General features: G+C 40.7%; 1 protein-coding gene across 1 annotated transcript in view; it reads left to right on the top strand.

Moving 5' to 3' along the window:
• The first annotated feature begins 884 nt into the window (after positions 1-884).
• LOC124805563 (tetraspanin-2A) overlaps positions 885-16,417 on the top strand; it is a 298,806-nt gene continuing 283,273 nt past the window's right edge. The window contains exons 1-2 of the mRNA XM_047266130.1: positions 885-890; positions 1,085-1,282. Coding sequence (XP_047122086.1) covers positions 885-890; positions 1,085-1,282 — 204 coding nt within the window. The remainder of the gene's footprint in view (positions 891-1,084; positions 1,283-16,417) is intronic.

The raw sequence follows: 16,417 nt of genomic DNA, 5'->3' as shown, positions 1-16,417 counted from the left end.
GGCTAGATATATCATTTTTGCAGGTGCTAGTCTGCTTCTTATATCGTCTTTGCTTCAACCATCAAGTGTCATCTTACTTCCAGGGTAGCAGACTTGTTTCACTTTGTCTACTGTGTATTCATTTGATTGTAACAGTTAACATGTCGTGGAATACTTCCTCACCTTCAGCGAGGATATCCGTCATTGCTTCTTCATTGCATAGCCTGAACAGTAGGTAAGACAGACTGCACCATTTCTTCACATGAAGTATACTCGCAGTGCGAATACGAAAAACCATCAGCTGCATAAGGGAATGACGACAGTGAAAATTTGTGCCGGACCGGCATTCGAACCACGATTTTCACCTTACGAGAGTGGTCGCCTTAGCCGCTTTGGCTATCCCTGCAACGACCACAGGCAGCCCCTAATATCCATATCTCGTCGTTCCAGCGTCACAACCTGCACTCTACACACGTAATGTAGTTCCCGTATTTTAATTGAAGATCGCTGCCTGGCATCGTTAGATAAATGCGATATTGCGGTGCCTGTGTTGTTAAGAATGAATCAGAAGGATGCATTATTCCCACGGACGTCCATGCGTGCCCCCTTCCGATACGAGAATTACGTAACATGTATAAGAGTACAGGTTGTGACGTCTGACCGCGCTTCGTGCACAAATAGCCAAAGCGCTTAAGGCGATCGCTCGCGTAAAATGGGAAATTTGGGTACGAGCCCCGGACTGGCACCAAGTTTCGATGTCGATATTCCCTTAAACAGCTGATGATTGTTCGAATTCGCAGCCGCAGATACTTGTCGTGTGTTTTTAACGGCTGTAGTCACCACATTGCCTGTACCTTCGGACAGGCACGGATGTCCGAATAAATATTGCGTCTTTCTTCTTAACAATGCAGGCACTGCAGTTTATAATTGCTAATGGAAGCGATTGTTTCTCACATTCCTACTTTCCCTCTTGGTTCTTGTATACATTGTACAGTACTCGCCTATGTTTGCAAATTGCAGCTGTTTTCTGTAGAACGTCGAACATTGTGGACCTGTTGGTATTGTCGAATGCTTTTATTTTTACACGTTCCTTGTATTGTTGCAGCTCGTGGGCGTGTCCATGGTGGGGCTTACGCTGTGGCTTAAGACCGAGCCTGGCTTCAACGAGTGGGTGAACGACCTCAGCATCGAAGAGTTCTTCACCGGCCTCTACGTGCTGCTGGCTGGTGGCATCATCATAATGCTGGTGGCCTTTCTGGGCTGCTGCGGCGCTCTGATGGAGAATAGTGTGCTCCTGTACGGGGTAAGTGCTGATATAGCGCTCCACTGGAAACAGCCGACAACGAGTAACAAACGAATTGTGCGGAGAGCAGTTTCTGAAAAGATAGCAACACTGAAACTATTTCCCGAAGCACCAGATTAGGGATGGAATGATGTCTCTGATTTGGTTCAGGTCCCTGTACACGCTGTTGTGGACATGTGTCTTATACCCAAGGGGAAGCTACATTTGTATACATATCACGTCTTGGCAGGTATTTGGCACGTGGCGCTAACATGCATTAGTCTCATACAGTGTAACCAGTCTCACATGGACTTTTTCTGTACCAAAACCACAGTTCGGTAGTTTTGGTGTACTACATAAATGACCTATAACATGCTAGGTTGACCTGTGGTATTGGTAGGATTGGTTGCAAAAGAAACATAATTAATGTGTAAGAGAGAAACTGGCAGCCGGCACCGTCTCTTTGGTTTTTTATTTGTTGGTTGTTTAATTAGAACACAGCGTTGCATATCATTTAGTGTTAGTCTGTTGTGCATTTTATGTTTATACAGAACATAAATTGCATTTTATAAGTGAAAAAAATCAGTTTATCGCTTATCTTCTGCACTCTTACGTAACCAAAGCAATTACTTTTGACGTAAGTACAGTTTTCATCCACAAACATTATATATAGGGTGAGTCACGAAGATATGCAGTCAGCCGGTGTTGCCGTGCGGATCTAGGCGCTTCAGTCTGGAACCGCGCGACCGCTACGACCGCAGGTTCGAATCCTGCCTCGGGCATGGATGTGTGTGATGTCCTTAGGTTAGTTATGTTTAAGTAGTTCTTAGTTCTAGGGGACTGATGACCTCCGATGTTAAGTCCCATAGTTCATAGAGCCATTTTTGAAGAGATGCAAATATTTTAATATGTTATTCTAGAAGTAAAACTAAAGAAAAAAGTTCTTGTGAACATAGGTCCGCAAATGTTTAGTTACGGAGTTACGGCTAATAAAAGATTTGGTCTGAAAATTGGCAACTTCACTAATATGAAACCATCGCACGACTGTGTGGGGTTCAAGTAAAGCACGATTTCCATTTATTTTTGTTAATGATCTGGTGAATCTAATAAAACATGGCAAAGTCAGTACACGTGAGGTATTACTTGCGTGCATAATGAGTGCAATAGGCGAAATTAAGAACAACCATGTGTAACTGAAATGAGCAAAAAAATCTGTTGTTACATGTGCAGTTAAATACATTGAACTCGGTGGAGACAATTTTGAACATTTATTGTGAATGTATTGTGAAATTTATGTGCACTGTACAACTACCTTAAGACTGAGCTTTGTTTTTTCCGGTTTAAAATGTAATCACGTGTGTTATGGTATCAATAAAAGCAGATTATCTGACACATTCATACAGTTTCAGTTAACATTATTACCACCATTTTTCCAAAATTAAATTCCCTGCAACTTCTGTTGAAAACTTTGTGCTACTGTCTGAAATTTAAAAAACAAACTGGGCCAAGTAGTTAACAAATCAAAAATTTTACGAAATTACTTCCTTGCTTCTTTGCTAGTCTGGATGTTCTGGAAAACTACTGCAGATACACGTCTGGGACATGTTTTATTAGAGTCACCAGATCAATAACAACAAAGGAAATGGAAATCGTGCTTTAGCGAAGCTGCTAAATTTCAGGCAAAATTTTTTATTCGCCGTAACTCCGTTCAAATGGTTCAAATGGCTCTCAGCACTATGGGACTTAACTTCTGAGGTCATCAGTCACCTAGAACTTAGAACTACTTAAACCTAACTAACCTAAGGACAACACACACATCCATGCCCGAGGCAGGATTCGAACCTGCGACCGTAGCGGTCGCGCGGTTCCAGACTGTAGCGCTTAGAACCGCTCGGCCACCACGGCCGGCTTCGTAACTCCGTAACTAAACATTTGCGGACTTATGTTTGTACGAACTTTCTTCTTTAGTTTTACTTGTAGAATAACATATTAAAATATTGGCATATCTTCGTGAATCACCCTATGTATATACAGATATTGTTGTTTTGTACTCTATAGAACGATCTTCTTAATGATCATATGATCTTGTTTCACAATATAAATCAACAATTTTCGAATAAAACCTGAATTAAACATTGACAATTCCAATTTTGTTATAAGTACTGTTTGCTTTTGTGTAACAGACACGAGGATACACATGTAGAACAAAAATGTTCTGCATGTTACCTGGTTCTTTATATAGCCTCACACAGTTTGTAGATGGATCACTGCTTCCAGTTTTTAGGGGAATCTAGTAAGACACTGATCGCATACGTAAAGGATGCGATCGTAATGAGGTAAGGCCCAATAGTTATACAGGACACCTAATGTACACGTTACGACCAAAGCTACTAGGAAAATTGGTGAAGTCTGTGTTTGCTTATGATGGTCTACGGTAGCTCACGGTATTTGCACAACTCTAGAGGCACACACAATACGGTCTCAAGGCAGAGAAACGGTTGGTGTTGAATATCTACGAGTATTTTTTGCCTTCTTCCAGATGTCAAAATTCAGCAGTTAACTTAGGAATACAGATCTTACATGGAGTGGATGAGGTTTTGTAGCTAAATGGTCAGTAGATGGCTTATCGGACTTACCCTTCCGCCACTCATTATAAGGCTTTATTTTTCAAGATACGATATTTAAACCCAGGACAAATTTATGGAGTTACTGCTGTCAGCTGATGATATGGAACGGAAATGAATACGTTTAAGAAACCTACAAAATAGCATTCGGTCTTTCTAGCTGTGTCTGTGATTTTAATACTTTAAGGATCATGTAAAAAAGCTTCACAAACCTGTGCTCACTTTCGAAAGGAGCATTTCTCTTTCACAATAAGCTTTTCAATGCATTCAGGGTCATAATTTAATTTAAAATTCGCCAACAGTGGAACATGAAGCATATAAATTGGACGATGTACGCTGTTACTCTTCTGATATACAAAAATAAGCTACAATTATTTCGCTGAAGACGGATTTCTCACCCGAGGTATAGGGTGAGTATTTTCGATTATGAATCAAAATGTCCTCGGTCCCACGTTTGGATCCTGCAACCGATTAGATTTTGAACAAAAATCATCAGCTTTGTGGGCCAAAGACTTCCGTCAGATGAAGTCACCCACCATCGTTCTGCCAACGGCCATGTCAACGAGGTCGGAGGCGCGGACAGAGGTTAAGGGCACTTAGTGTGGGAAACTGCGTCTGAAGGTGGAAGAACCAGTAATTATCAACGGCATGAGGTTGAAGAAGGCAATGGAAACCACTGCATTAAAGACACAACGGGTATCTACAGGACATGTGGCCCTTAATTGGAAAAGCGTCATGATGATCTCTTCGTTGGCAAAAAATTCCGGAATAATTCCATGTTCCGATATCCAGGAGGAGACTGCCAAGAGGGAGGTAACAATGAGAAAAAGATTGAATAATCAACCAAATTATAACATCCTACGAGTCGGATCGTGGAATGTCAGAAGTTTGAACATGGTGGGGAAGCTAAAATATCTGAAAAGGGAAATGCAAAGGCTCAATCTAGATATAGTAGGGGTCAGGGAAGTGAAACGGAAAGAAGGCAAGGATTTCTGATCGGATTAGTATAGGGTAGCAGCAGAAAATGGTATAACGGGAAGAGGAAAGTTGGGCAGAGAATGAGTTACTGCAAACAGATCAGTGACACGGTTGTTCTTATTAGAGTCGACAGCAAACCAACAGCGACAAGGGTGTTTAAGTACACATGCCGACGTCACAGGATGATGATGAGTCAGAAAAGTATATGAGGATACTGAAAGGGTAGTACAGTACATAATGGAAGGTGAAAATCTGATAGTCATGGGGACTGGAATGCAGTTGTAGGGGAAGGAATAGAAGAAAGCGTTACAGGGCTTGGTACCAGGTGTTCTGCAATTGATATCTGCTCGTAAACGCGAATACTCTTGGAAAAGGCTTGATCGTCATGAAGACATTCTGAAATCAGATACTAGTTTCTAGGGCGTACCCAAGAGTAGATATAGACTCAGATCAGAATTCAGTACTGATGAAGAGTAAACTGAAGTTGAAGAGAATAGTCACGGAGAGATAATACTCAAATAAGCCCGATACGGACGTACTAAGGAATAAAAAAGATCGCATGAAATTTTCTAAGGCTACAGATACAGCTATATGAGATACCACATTGGGCAGTTCTTTTGAAGTCTCTAAAGCTGAGGAAGTCTCTAAAAAGGGTAGTCGCGGAAGTTGGAAAAAAACATAGGTACAAAGAAAGTAACTGCGAGGAACCGTTAGTAACAGAAGAAATAGTTGAGCTGATAGCCGAAAGAAGGAAGTGAAAAATTTCTCACAGAAATTCAGGAATACAGCTCATGCATCCAAGCTGCTGACAAGAATAACATACAGAAGAAAGAAAATTGAAGATCTGTTAGACGAAGATCTGTTTTGATTTAGAAAATGTGAAGGCACCAAGAGGCAGTTCTGGCGTTACGATTCAAAGCAAGACTAAAGAAAAAGCAACACACTTTCATGGAATTTGTCGACGTGGAAAAAGCGATCGACTGTGTCAAATGGTGCAACATGTTCGAAATTTTAATTAAAAGACGGTAAGCTATATAGGGAGAGACGCGTAATATACAATATGTGCAAGAGCCAAGACGGAATAATCAAAGTGGAACATCGAGAACGAAGTGCTTGGACTAAAAAGTGTGTAAGACAGAGATGTACTGTTCACTTTATAGTGTGTAAGACAGAGATGTACTGTTCACTTTATACATGGAAGAAGCAATTATGGGAATAAAAGAAAAATTCAAGAGTGGAATTAAAATCGAAGGGGCAAGGATACCTATCATAAGATTTGCTGACGACATTTCCATCCACAGTGAAAATGAAGAAGATTTACAAGATATGCTGAAGGGTATGAACAATCTACTGAGTACAAAATATCGATTGCGAGAAAATTGAAGAAAGGCGAAAGTAATGAGAAGCAGCAGAAATGAGAACAGCAAGAAACTTTCCGTTAGGATTAATGGTCGCGAAGTAGATGAATTTAAGGAATTCTACTATCTCGACAGCAAAATAGCCCATGACGGACGGAGCAAGAAGGATATCAAAAGCAGATTAGCACTGGAAAAAACGAAATGCCTGGCCAAACGAAGTCTACTAGTATCAAACATAGCCCTTAATTTGAGAATGAAATTCTGAGAACTTAAATTTGGAGAACAGCACTGCATGGTGCTGAGACGTGGACTGTGGGAAAATCGGAACAGAAAAGAATTGAAGAATTTGAAATGTGGTGCTACAGATGAATGTTGAAAATTAGGTGGGCTGATAAGGTAAGGAATGAGGAACTTCTGCACAGAGTCGGAGAGGAAAGGAATATGTGGAAAACACTGACAAGGTGAAGGAACAGGATGATGGGGCATAAGTTAAAAAATCGGGGAATGAATTCCATGGTAATAGTTGGAGCTGTAGAGGGCAAAAACTGTAGAGGAAGACAGAGATTGGAATACATTCAGCAACTTATTGAGGAGATACGTTGGAAGTGCAACTCTGAGTTGAAGAGATCGGCACAGGACAAGAACTGGTTGTGGGCCGCATCAAACCAGTCAGAAGACTGCTTACTGAAAAGAAAAATGTTGACTAACAAGTATATTAGTTAAAGCAAGGCTTCAGTTCTGTGTGGCGGTGTTGTCCACATTATTAAGTCTAAGAACATTAATGAAAAGATTTCCCTTCGCGTGCCCCAAAAGTTGATGGTTGTACATTCGGGCTTGTCGTGAGCTGTGATTTTGCTGAACAACATACAGTCCGTTATATTTACTGAATATGATTACAGAACAAAAATGGTACTACTGATTTAGAATTTCTCGCTCAGTTCAGTCTTACAAATACTTTATCATTTCGGAGTTAGATTACCGAAGGTACACGCACTTTGTTCACTATGTTTTTCCTCACATGCAGATCTGAAAGGATATTATAGGGTGATTTTATCAGACATGCAACTCACATCCGCAACATTAGATCTCGCACTTTTCTTGCCGTTTAATCCAAAGAACTTTTCAAACATCAGCTACAGAACTTCTCTGCGACCTCATTGGTATGCATAACGGCACTGCAGAGGAACAGAAAACTTCTCGACTCGCTAATGTTTATTGGATGGACCTATATAGCAAATTTTAATAATTATTTTATTTTATACTGCTGAATGGCTAGATAACATATGGAAAATTTCCTTGAATGAAGCGAGTGCTTTACATAGTGCGTATTTACAACATTGGTAATTGCTGTGTCTAACTGATCGTCTTCTACTAATAGAAGATGTTTCCAGCATTAGGAAACGAAAATTAGAGTCACCGACGTTGGAGCGAATACTTCGATTTTCCTCTGAACGGTTAAATTCAATTTCAGTGACGTTTACACTGTTCAAGAAACACTGCATCCACCTCAGGGAATGTGTTCAGTGGCCTCAGGTCCTAATATGTGCAAACTGAAGGGTTGTTGTGTTTGTGATTCATTTGCCACGATCATCGGCGATCAGATGGCGCTTAAGAGGCCTATTTGTGCATCCTCTGTTATGACTCTAACAGGCTGGAACTGTGCTGAGTTTAGAGGTGAACAGTGCTTGCAGCATTTATTCAAGTGGTTCAAGTGGTTCTGAGCACTATGGGACTTAACATCTAAGGTCATCAGTTCCTTAGAACTTAGAACTACTTAAACCTAACTAACCTAAGGACATCATACACATCCATGCCCGAGGCAGGATTCGAACCTGCCACCGCAGCAGTCTCGCGGTTCCGGACTGAAGCTCCTAGAGACGCTCGGCCACCGCGGCCGGCGCACCATTTATTCCAGGATACAACCGTGCCCCATCGACAAGTATGTAATCCTACTGAACAGTTTCAGCCACCTGAAAAGGGTCACATTGCAATCCTGCGGGAAGCTGGATGGACGTATCGCAGGAATGCTGCACATGTTGGGCACAATGTATCAGTGGTGTGCCGCTACTTTCAGCAGCGATCTGTGGAACATTCCCACAATTGTGGATCACGTTCAGGACATCTGCGTAGTACAAACGCACGTGACGATCAACGCACTGTGCGAACAGCGGTGGCCGACCGAACATCATCCACAGACGAAATCTGGGCACACGTTGAGCCTGCTGTGTCATCAGGGACCTGTAGGAAACTTCTATTTGCAGCTGAATTAAGAGCGCTTTTGCCTGTGGCCAGGCTACCGCTGCCACCAATACACTGATAGTTATTACTAGTCCCGTGTCATGAATTAATCGACTGTAGAACAGAATGGCACTCTGTTTTTTTCACTGTCAAGAGTAGGTTCCGCCTGTGTCCAAGGATGGGCGTATACGTGAACGGTGGTATCAAGTGAGCAGCCTATTCCAGAATTCGTTCGCCCACTTCACGTAAGTTCCATCACCGGCTTTGTGGTGTGCGGGCCTGCCTGTTCTAGAATTCATTCGCCCACGTCACGTAGGTTCCATCCCAGCCTTTTTGGTGGGCAGGTCATCTGTTAAAACTCGCAGTGCCGGAGGCTGCGACCGAGCGGTTCTACACGCTTCTGTCCGGAACCACGAAGCTGCTACGGTCGCAGATTCTAATCCTGCCTCGGGCATGGATGTGTGTGATGTCCTTAGGTTGGTTAGGTGTAAGTAGTTCTAAGTGTAGGGGACTGATGACCTAAGATGTTAAGTACCATAGTGCTTAGAGCCATTTTTGAAAACTCGCGGTCACATTTGGTTTTCTGCATAATAACTCAACTAGTGTCACTCAGTGCCTGCTCAGCAACCGTCTTTATCAGCAATATCGCCAGACACCTGGTATCTGAACAGTGTGCTGCCCAGTAACCGTCGTTACCAGCGAAATCACCAGACCCTTGAGTTTGGGTTGCTTGTGTGAAGAGACCAAACAACGAGGTCATCGGTCTCATCGGATTAGGGAAGGAAGTCGGCCGCGCGCTTTCAAAGGAACCATTCCGGTATTTGCCTGGAGTGATTTAGGAAAATCACGGGAAACCTAAATCAGGATGGCCGGACCCGGGATTGAACCGTCGTCCTCCCGAATGCGAGTACAGTGTGCTAACCACTGCACCACTTCGCTCGGTACCAGACCCTTGGCAACTGAACATACCTAAGCCAAATGCTTCTTATCAGCAGAAAATGTTCTGACTCATTATCCTTTGTGTGATGGACAGCAACCGCTCTGATCACCAATATCACCAGACCGCTCGGCAATTGAACATACCCATCCGCTACTGCAATGTGATGGGCTAACTGAAACACATAACAGTTTCGAAACAAATGAAACAGTACAATGTAATGTTTCGAAACAGTTTGTGTTCAAATGTATGTGAAATCTTATGGGACTTAACTGCTAAGGTCATCAGTCCCTAAGCTTACACAGTACTTAACCTAAATTATCCTAAGGACAAACACACACACACCCATGCCCGAGGGAGGACTCGAACCTCCACCGGGACGAGCTTCACAGTCCACGACTGCAGCGCCTGAGACCGCTCGGCTAATGCCGCGCTGCAAAACAGTTTGTGTTTTGTAATCGTATACGCCTACACATTATGTCATCTTGAGTGTCTACTGCATAAATATTGTCATAAAAACACAAATGAGGTGCGAGAGAGCTAGTCACATCGCGGTAAGGATGAAACTTTCACTTAGGCGTCCTGGTAGTTTTGTATTTCCTTCGGCAAATAGGCTGCTTTCGTGTCATGTGAGTTTTATGATTTCCATTTAGCTGATGACAGACTTTGTATGTTTGACACAACAGATTTTGTCGTTTCCCTGTATTCTAGTGCCTAATTTTGAAAGGCCTTATCAATGATAATCTGTATGTGCTCTTGAAAAGAGATATAATTTATTGAGATAGCATTCTGAGAGGCGAGGCACTGAATTAACATGTGCCACTCAAACTTTTCTTACTCACAGTTAAAATTCCTAGTCTTTATCACACAGAGCAGGATGCAAAGTAACTGATGCGCACAGATCAAAAAATTACCGTAACAGACTGGAGCGTATAGCATAATGGTCAAGTGTGGCAGTTTTTCATCAAACATTCCGAAGTTAGCTGGACATAGGTCATAATATGTACACTTGATAGAACTGTAAAATATGTTAAAACATTTCAAGGTAACTGAAATGCAGAGATCGGTATGTTTCCTTGAAGTATAAAATCCAGACTAAAATTTAAAATAATTCATACAGTGTAATGCCTTTGTGATAACTATATCATTGCAGATCTGGCTCTATGCCACTTACAATTCGTGCTAAAGAAATTTGTTGTATGTACAGGTATGTGTAGTTGCCTCAAGTACTCACAGCAAGCATATATATTATTATTTTATTATAAACTTCCCCAGGAAATCAGAGATAAAGTCAATCTGCTGTTGAATTGCAATGTTTACCACAGTATCTGAACGCCAAAACAAAAGTATCAAAGTACCATTGTTGATTTGCGGGAGAATTGTTTATGATATGCTAATTTCACTGAGCTCTGTGTACACACCTGAAAAGTAAATATTTAATGCGTTGTCCTCCCTCCAATCGAACATATCATAACTTTCAATGTATTTACAAATACTTAGACCAAGTACATTAAAGATAGGGAGTTATGAAAGTTGTTAAATCAAGTTGCTGCCCTCGGTACAGTTCACGCAGACACTCCTACGTTACGTAAAAGAGACAATCCTCCTGCGGTGGCCGGGAATCGAACCCGGATCAACTGCTTGGGAACCAACCATGCTGACCGTCACACCACCACCGCACTGTGTTGCGGGCCTCCTGCGCCGCCGTCCCTCCCGCCACCAAAGGCCGAAGACGACCGTGCTGTGGGCACCCTCCTCGACAGCACATCCGAACGCGGTACCACGGTGCTTCCAGGGCGATGCACTGCAACTATGGCCGGTAGATGCTCAGATGGCACGGTATGATTGGGGAGAACGGCAGTGATGGGGGCTGTGGGCCAGCGCTGCAGGGGAAATGCTGAGCAAAAGAGGGGAACTGCCGTTCTAAACTAAGCGCTACACTCACATTTTTCGTAAATATTAAGTGTGACCGCTTCACGCCCTCACTTGCACGGTGGCCTTTCAAAGATATCTGTCACCACTTCTTTGGTTAGTATCTGTAAATAATTCCGCCGAAAATGCTGCTGTCTATTTTGCCCGGTTTCTTAACTATTTGTAAGTGTCAGAGGATGTCACAAGTGGGGAATTTCGAGTAAAACCTACACGTTTCTCCTGTTGCCATGTTAAAATTTTCTTCTTTTGCCAAAACAAAATGTCACCTTATAACATGTTGGTGCAGACACAGTTGGGAGACAATTCCGAAACAGTAGTTTATTAAGTGAGGAATTGAGAAAATGTAACATCAGTAGCTTATGAAAAAGTACGTCCTCGAAAAAAAATAAACGTGTAATGACTTCACTTAAGTTGTTCCAAAACCAGTAGCATTTATTGTTTCACCAGCTATCGATGGCCCTTAAAAATTACATTCTTTCATCCGGAAGGTCTGTAGATAGTGGAATAACACGGTAGATAACGAAATTTTGCATAGTAACCATACGGCAAAATACTCTCCTCTTTGTGTGCTATCATTTGCCTAAATTTCATTTTGATATCACAACCAATTTATGTAATAAGAGGAATGTTGTGGATATTTCACTCTGGTTCTATCACTGACGCGGTGCGATCACAAATGAGTGAGCACATGTCACATCTGTTTTCTCGAGACTGATGTCAGACGGAGAACTCCACCCAAGTCTAAAGAAACATTAATTATGCTAGCTAAATTTCATATGCAGCTACATATTACGTAATATGCACCAAACACAAAATGTAGAGACCCCAGTTACTCGTTGTATTCGTTGCACGCCTTTACAAACTTCGTACTGTGTTACTTCCACCTGAATAACCCAATAACTGAGACCATTAACGAAATGATGGGTGCGTCAGAATGAAACTGACATATAAAGCTACAAGTCGAGCAGAAATCAAAAATTTTACATAACATTTTCTATAAAACTGTTTGAGAAAGATTGGCACGGCTGCGCGTCGATTCTGTCATCTCCGACCGGCCGAAAGGTGACAAACGTTTGTAGGCCTTCCTTTCTCAACAAACGAATCAACTCGCCCAGTGCTTTGGACGAAAACTGGTCACTGGGTATCGGACACCATGTCTGTGCGAACTTTCTATACTCACGTCGTTTCTACACCAGGTATAAAATCTGTCGTGGAAGATCTGGACGGAGAGTGCTTGTGCTTTCTTTCATTTTCCGTGATACTACTTGCCTGCCGACTTCTATGATCGCCACCCTTTAGCTATTATCAAAGAAGTGCCAAGTACGTATAACTATAAAGTTGCATTAAAATACATGAAAAAAATCTGTTGAATGTTGTTACTGTCCACTGAATGGTAACAGAACTACCTCGTCACCATCGCGTGTAGAAGCCAAAATCCCTCACGCGTACCTCTTTTCACTGTCTTTATTACACATTGATTTAATAGGCACTGAAGGAGTGAGTGTAAGCTTAACCAGGAGAAACTAAATTTGTATGACTCTCTTGTATCCGTTGGCAAATGGTACATCAACAGCATCAAGTATGCCTTTAAAGAAAATTGCCTGTGAATCCGCTTCAAAAAAATATTTTGTCTTGTTTTTCATCTTATGTCTAGGTGCAGAGTTTTTTTGAACAAACTGGTCTTCAAAAGAATTGAGTTGGACATTAGTAAATTGTTTGAAAATCAACTTGAAAATCTCTTGGCGAGCATCCTTGTACAAGTTTCCGCTGCTTCCACAGGTCAGTGTTTCACTAGACTCCTCTTCGAGAAACAATGTACTATACAAATGTTATTCAGGTCGACAGCCCTGTTGGAAGATAAGCTCAGCGAAGCTCTTATGCTTCCTTGTACGTATTTGGTTTTCGAGTATTAGTTGTCTTATAAACTTTTCTATAGTTAGAGTTCCTCGAATGTTATTATACCTGTAATTTGTTTTAACGTGGGGCAGTTAACAGTGGCGTAGTTTTGGAGTTGCTAAGGATATATTCTTGGTTTAATACAAGAAAATCAATCATTGTGGGAAATTTATTCATTGAGGCAACTAGAGAGACAAGAAAGGGAAGAGAGAAGATAGAGGAATATGTGAACAAGAAGGTGATGCAAGTGAAGTGTGTTAGGAACAAGAGAGGCGTTCATACATCAAATATATGAACTGTAGTTCCCAAGATTTAAATTTCCTGACATGTTTCCTATGTGCACAAAATATCGGTTTGAGCTAGAGATCTAAAATTCTTTTGGATGTTTCCGCGTAGTATTTGAGGGAAATTAGATCAAACACAGTAACGTAACATCAACAGGAATGAACCTACATACTGATTAATTGTAAAAAATAAACTTAATTTTGATTAAAAGATGTAAAAATTTCTAGAATAAAAACTTGTTACTGAAATGACATGATCGTAATCTACTCTTAGATTGACATATTGTTAATGTGCACTTGAAGTTAGTCAGTCCACAGATTAAAAGTGTGTACAGGCATACTGAAATGAAGTTCACTGATTTTCATAAAAGAAATAATAAAGTCAATGTGAGAATTCTATTGACTGCATATCAAAATATTCACAAAGAAACACTCCTACAGTCATACCATTTTCATCCTCCTAAAAGATAACGTTGTTTAGTTAGAGTCCTGTAACCTTTATGGAAGCTGTTAGTATTCTTCCAGGCGTTCACAGGCGAGTTACTTAAAGGACGACCAGTAGCAGGTCTACACATTGAATACCTTTATCTCAGAGTTGGTTTGGATGGTTCTGCTCACTCGGTAGCATTACAATTCCCGTTATTTAACATGATGCGTTCTCGTACTATGTGGGTTCGTTAATGCAGAAAATTGTTAAGCACAGTAATTCTGCTTAGCAGCCAGTAGGCCGTAGAGGCAAACTTACGAGCCTATACGTCCTCAGAATAGAAATGGAAGCAACCTCTCTAAATGGTTACAAAGACAGTTTAGATGTAAGCCATCAGACGAATGAAAACGTTAGTTATTGTTGCTGTAGCAGCCAGATCTCTGAGACATAGCTTCCTAGCCTGACAGTGACTGTGAGGGTATTATAAGTAAGATCAAACGCAGTGGGAAGATGTCTGAGACAGCCACTGTAATAAATTTACTTACATTTTTCGCATCTATTGCTTGGAACACTCTGCCTCGTTATGGCACCGATGGTGCGACGTATTGAGGCTGCTGAGAGCGACTACTAAATGAGAACGAAATTAACAAACGAGGAGAAAATCGAATCAGCTAATGACAGGAAATCGTTCAATGTGGCAGAGTTTTATGGGGGACGAATATTGAATCACGTGACTGATTCAAAATGTCCTATTGGTTCACGTATGTGTATTACGGAACGGCTAAAACGGTCACTCAACATCGTTGCTGGTTGCCTGTCTAACATTTCCAGGGGGCAACAATCATTTGATTTTCTAGTTTTTATATAATTATTGATGAATTTAAAAGCTGTTGTAATCTACTATTTAAAAGGTATAACTTAAAGTCAAATATTTATCACAATAACTGAAGAATTAAAGTGAAAAGCCTGTGTAACTCGCGGCCCGCAATTTATCCATACCATATTCATACACTATTAGAGAATGAGTGCTCTTAATGACCTCCAACAAATTTTACGCGTAATTGTAAACTTTTCTGAAGCGTTTTCCCCATGACGACCTCCACGAAATGAAGGAAATAAGTTTACTGGATATCAGATTTTAACTATGCACGCAGTAAAAGTTCAGCAACAGACAACACAATTTATTACTTTTTTCTAATAACTGTTCTCGCATCACTTTTGTGGATGATATGCACATATGACACTGAATCTACGAGCCAAATTATATCACTGTACGATACATAGTTCAGGAGATATGACGCCATGAGTATCTTCGTAGCTATAGTTGGACAGTTGCAGAATATTTCAACAAACCGAAAAGGTAACTGTATTTGGTTCACTTTACCGGTATTAACAGTTTGAACTGTCACCTTCATAAATGAAATAGGCCCAAATCACAAGTAAGCCAACGACAAAATAATATAACACAATCAAAAAAAGTTATTGTTTCTGTAACAAAGGACTCTACAGTCCGATTCTGGTTTTCCGCTGGCTTATCAATAACTTGAACCTATTTCACTTCTGAAAATGATAGTTTAAATTGTTGAAACCCGTTAAGTGAAACAAATAATGGGGTTTTGTGCAACTGGCGACTGACACTTTATCTTTTTTGAGCTATGACGTCATACACATTGGGATGAGTCTAAAATAGGTTATATTCATCGAGTATTTAATTTAGCGAGCACTTAGTGACTTCCAAAAACAACCCTTTCCACGCTTTTTCTAGCTTGTAATTCCACAAGACAACGGTCTTGTCTTTTTTCCTTTGTCTATAGGTTATTATTGAAACGAATAAAAACAGACACACTCAGGGTTTCGTTTTCAACTTTAAAGGTTTTATATGATTAATATCAAATATTTAACGTATTAACTCATTTGTAAAGTAAGCAGACATTGCAAGCCGTTTTAAATTTGGAGGTTAGAATCTTTAAAGAGACAGTCTGCTACACAACTTTACGTGTCGTAATTCTATTTCCAATGATGAGTCATGAATTTTAATCTGTAAATATTGTATGTGACTATGTGACGTTTCATTATGAGAGTTTTCCATAAACAAGTACACCGGTTAGCGATGTTAAATTTGTAATGCTTCTCATGTGTTCTTTCCATTGGTGAACAAGATACCTGAAGATGGCCTATGGACCTGATCTAGCTGTGTAACAAAAATTTTATTAGTATCATTTGGCTTTCTATTTCAATTGTTTTATTAATGGTGCTATCATATCGAATAGCATCTTATGGATTTCTTACCTCTACTACTGGGTGACAAATGAACTATCTCATCTCTCAGTGATATCACCAGTAATCATACGCTGTATTCCCCCGCCACGTATCCATCCTAAGAATGCAATACGATAAGGTCGTTTTAAAATATTTAATTTTTAACATACATTCCTGACTCTCGGATTACCCCCGATCTCTCACTAAATATCTCTGCATGATT

Source organism: Schistocerca piceifrons, chromosome 7, assembly GCF_021461385.2.
Source record: "Schistocerca piceifrons isolate TAMUIC-IGC-003096 chromosome 7, iqSchPice1.1, whole genome shotgun sequence".
Lineage (NCBI taxonomy): Eukaryota > Metazoa > Arthropoda > Insecta > Orthoptera > Acrididae > Schistocerca > Schistocerca piceifrons.
The sequence above is the reverse complement of the archived record's forward strand: the minus strand, read 5'-3'. Positions and strand labels throughout refer to the sequence as shown.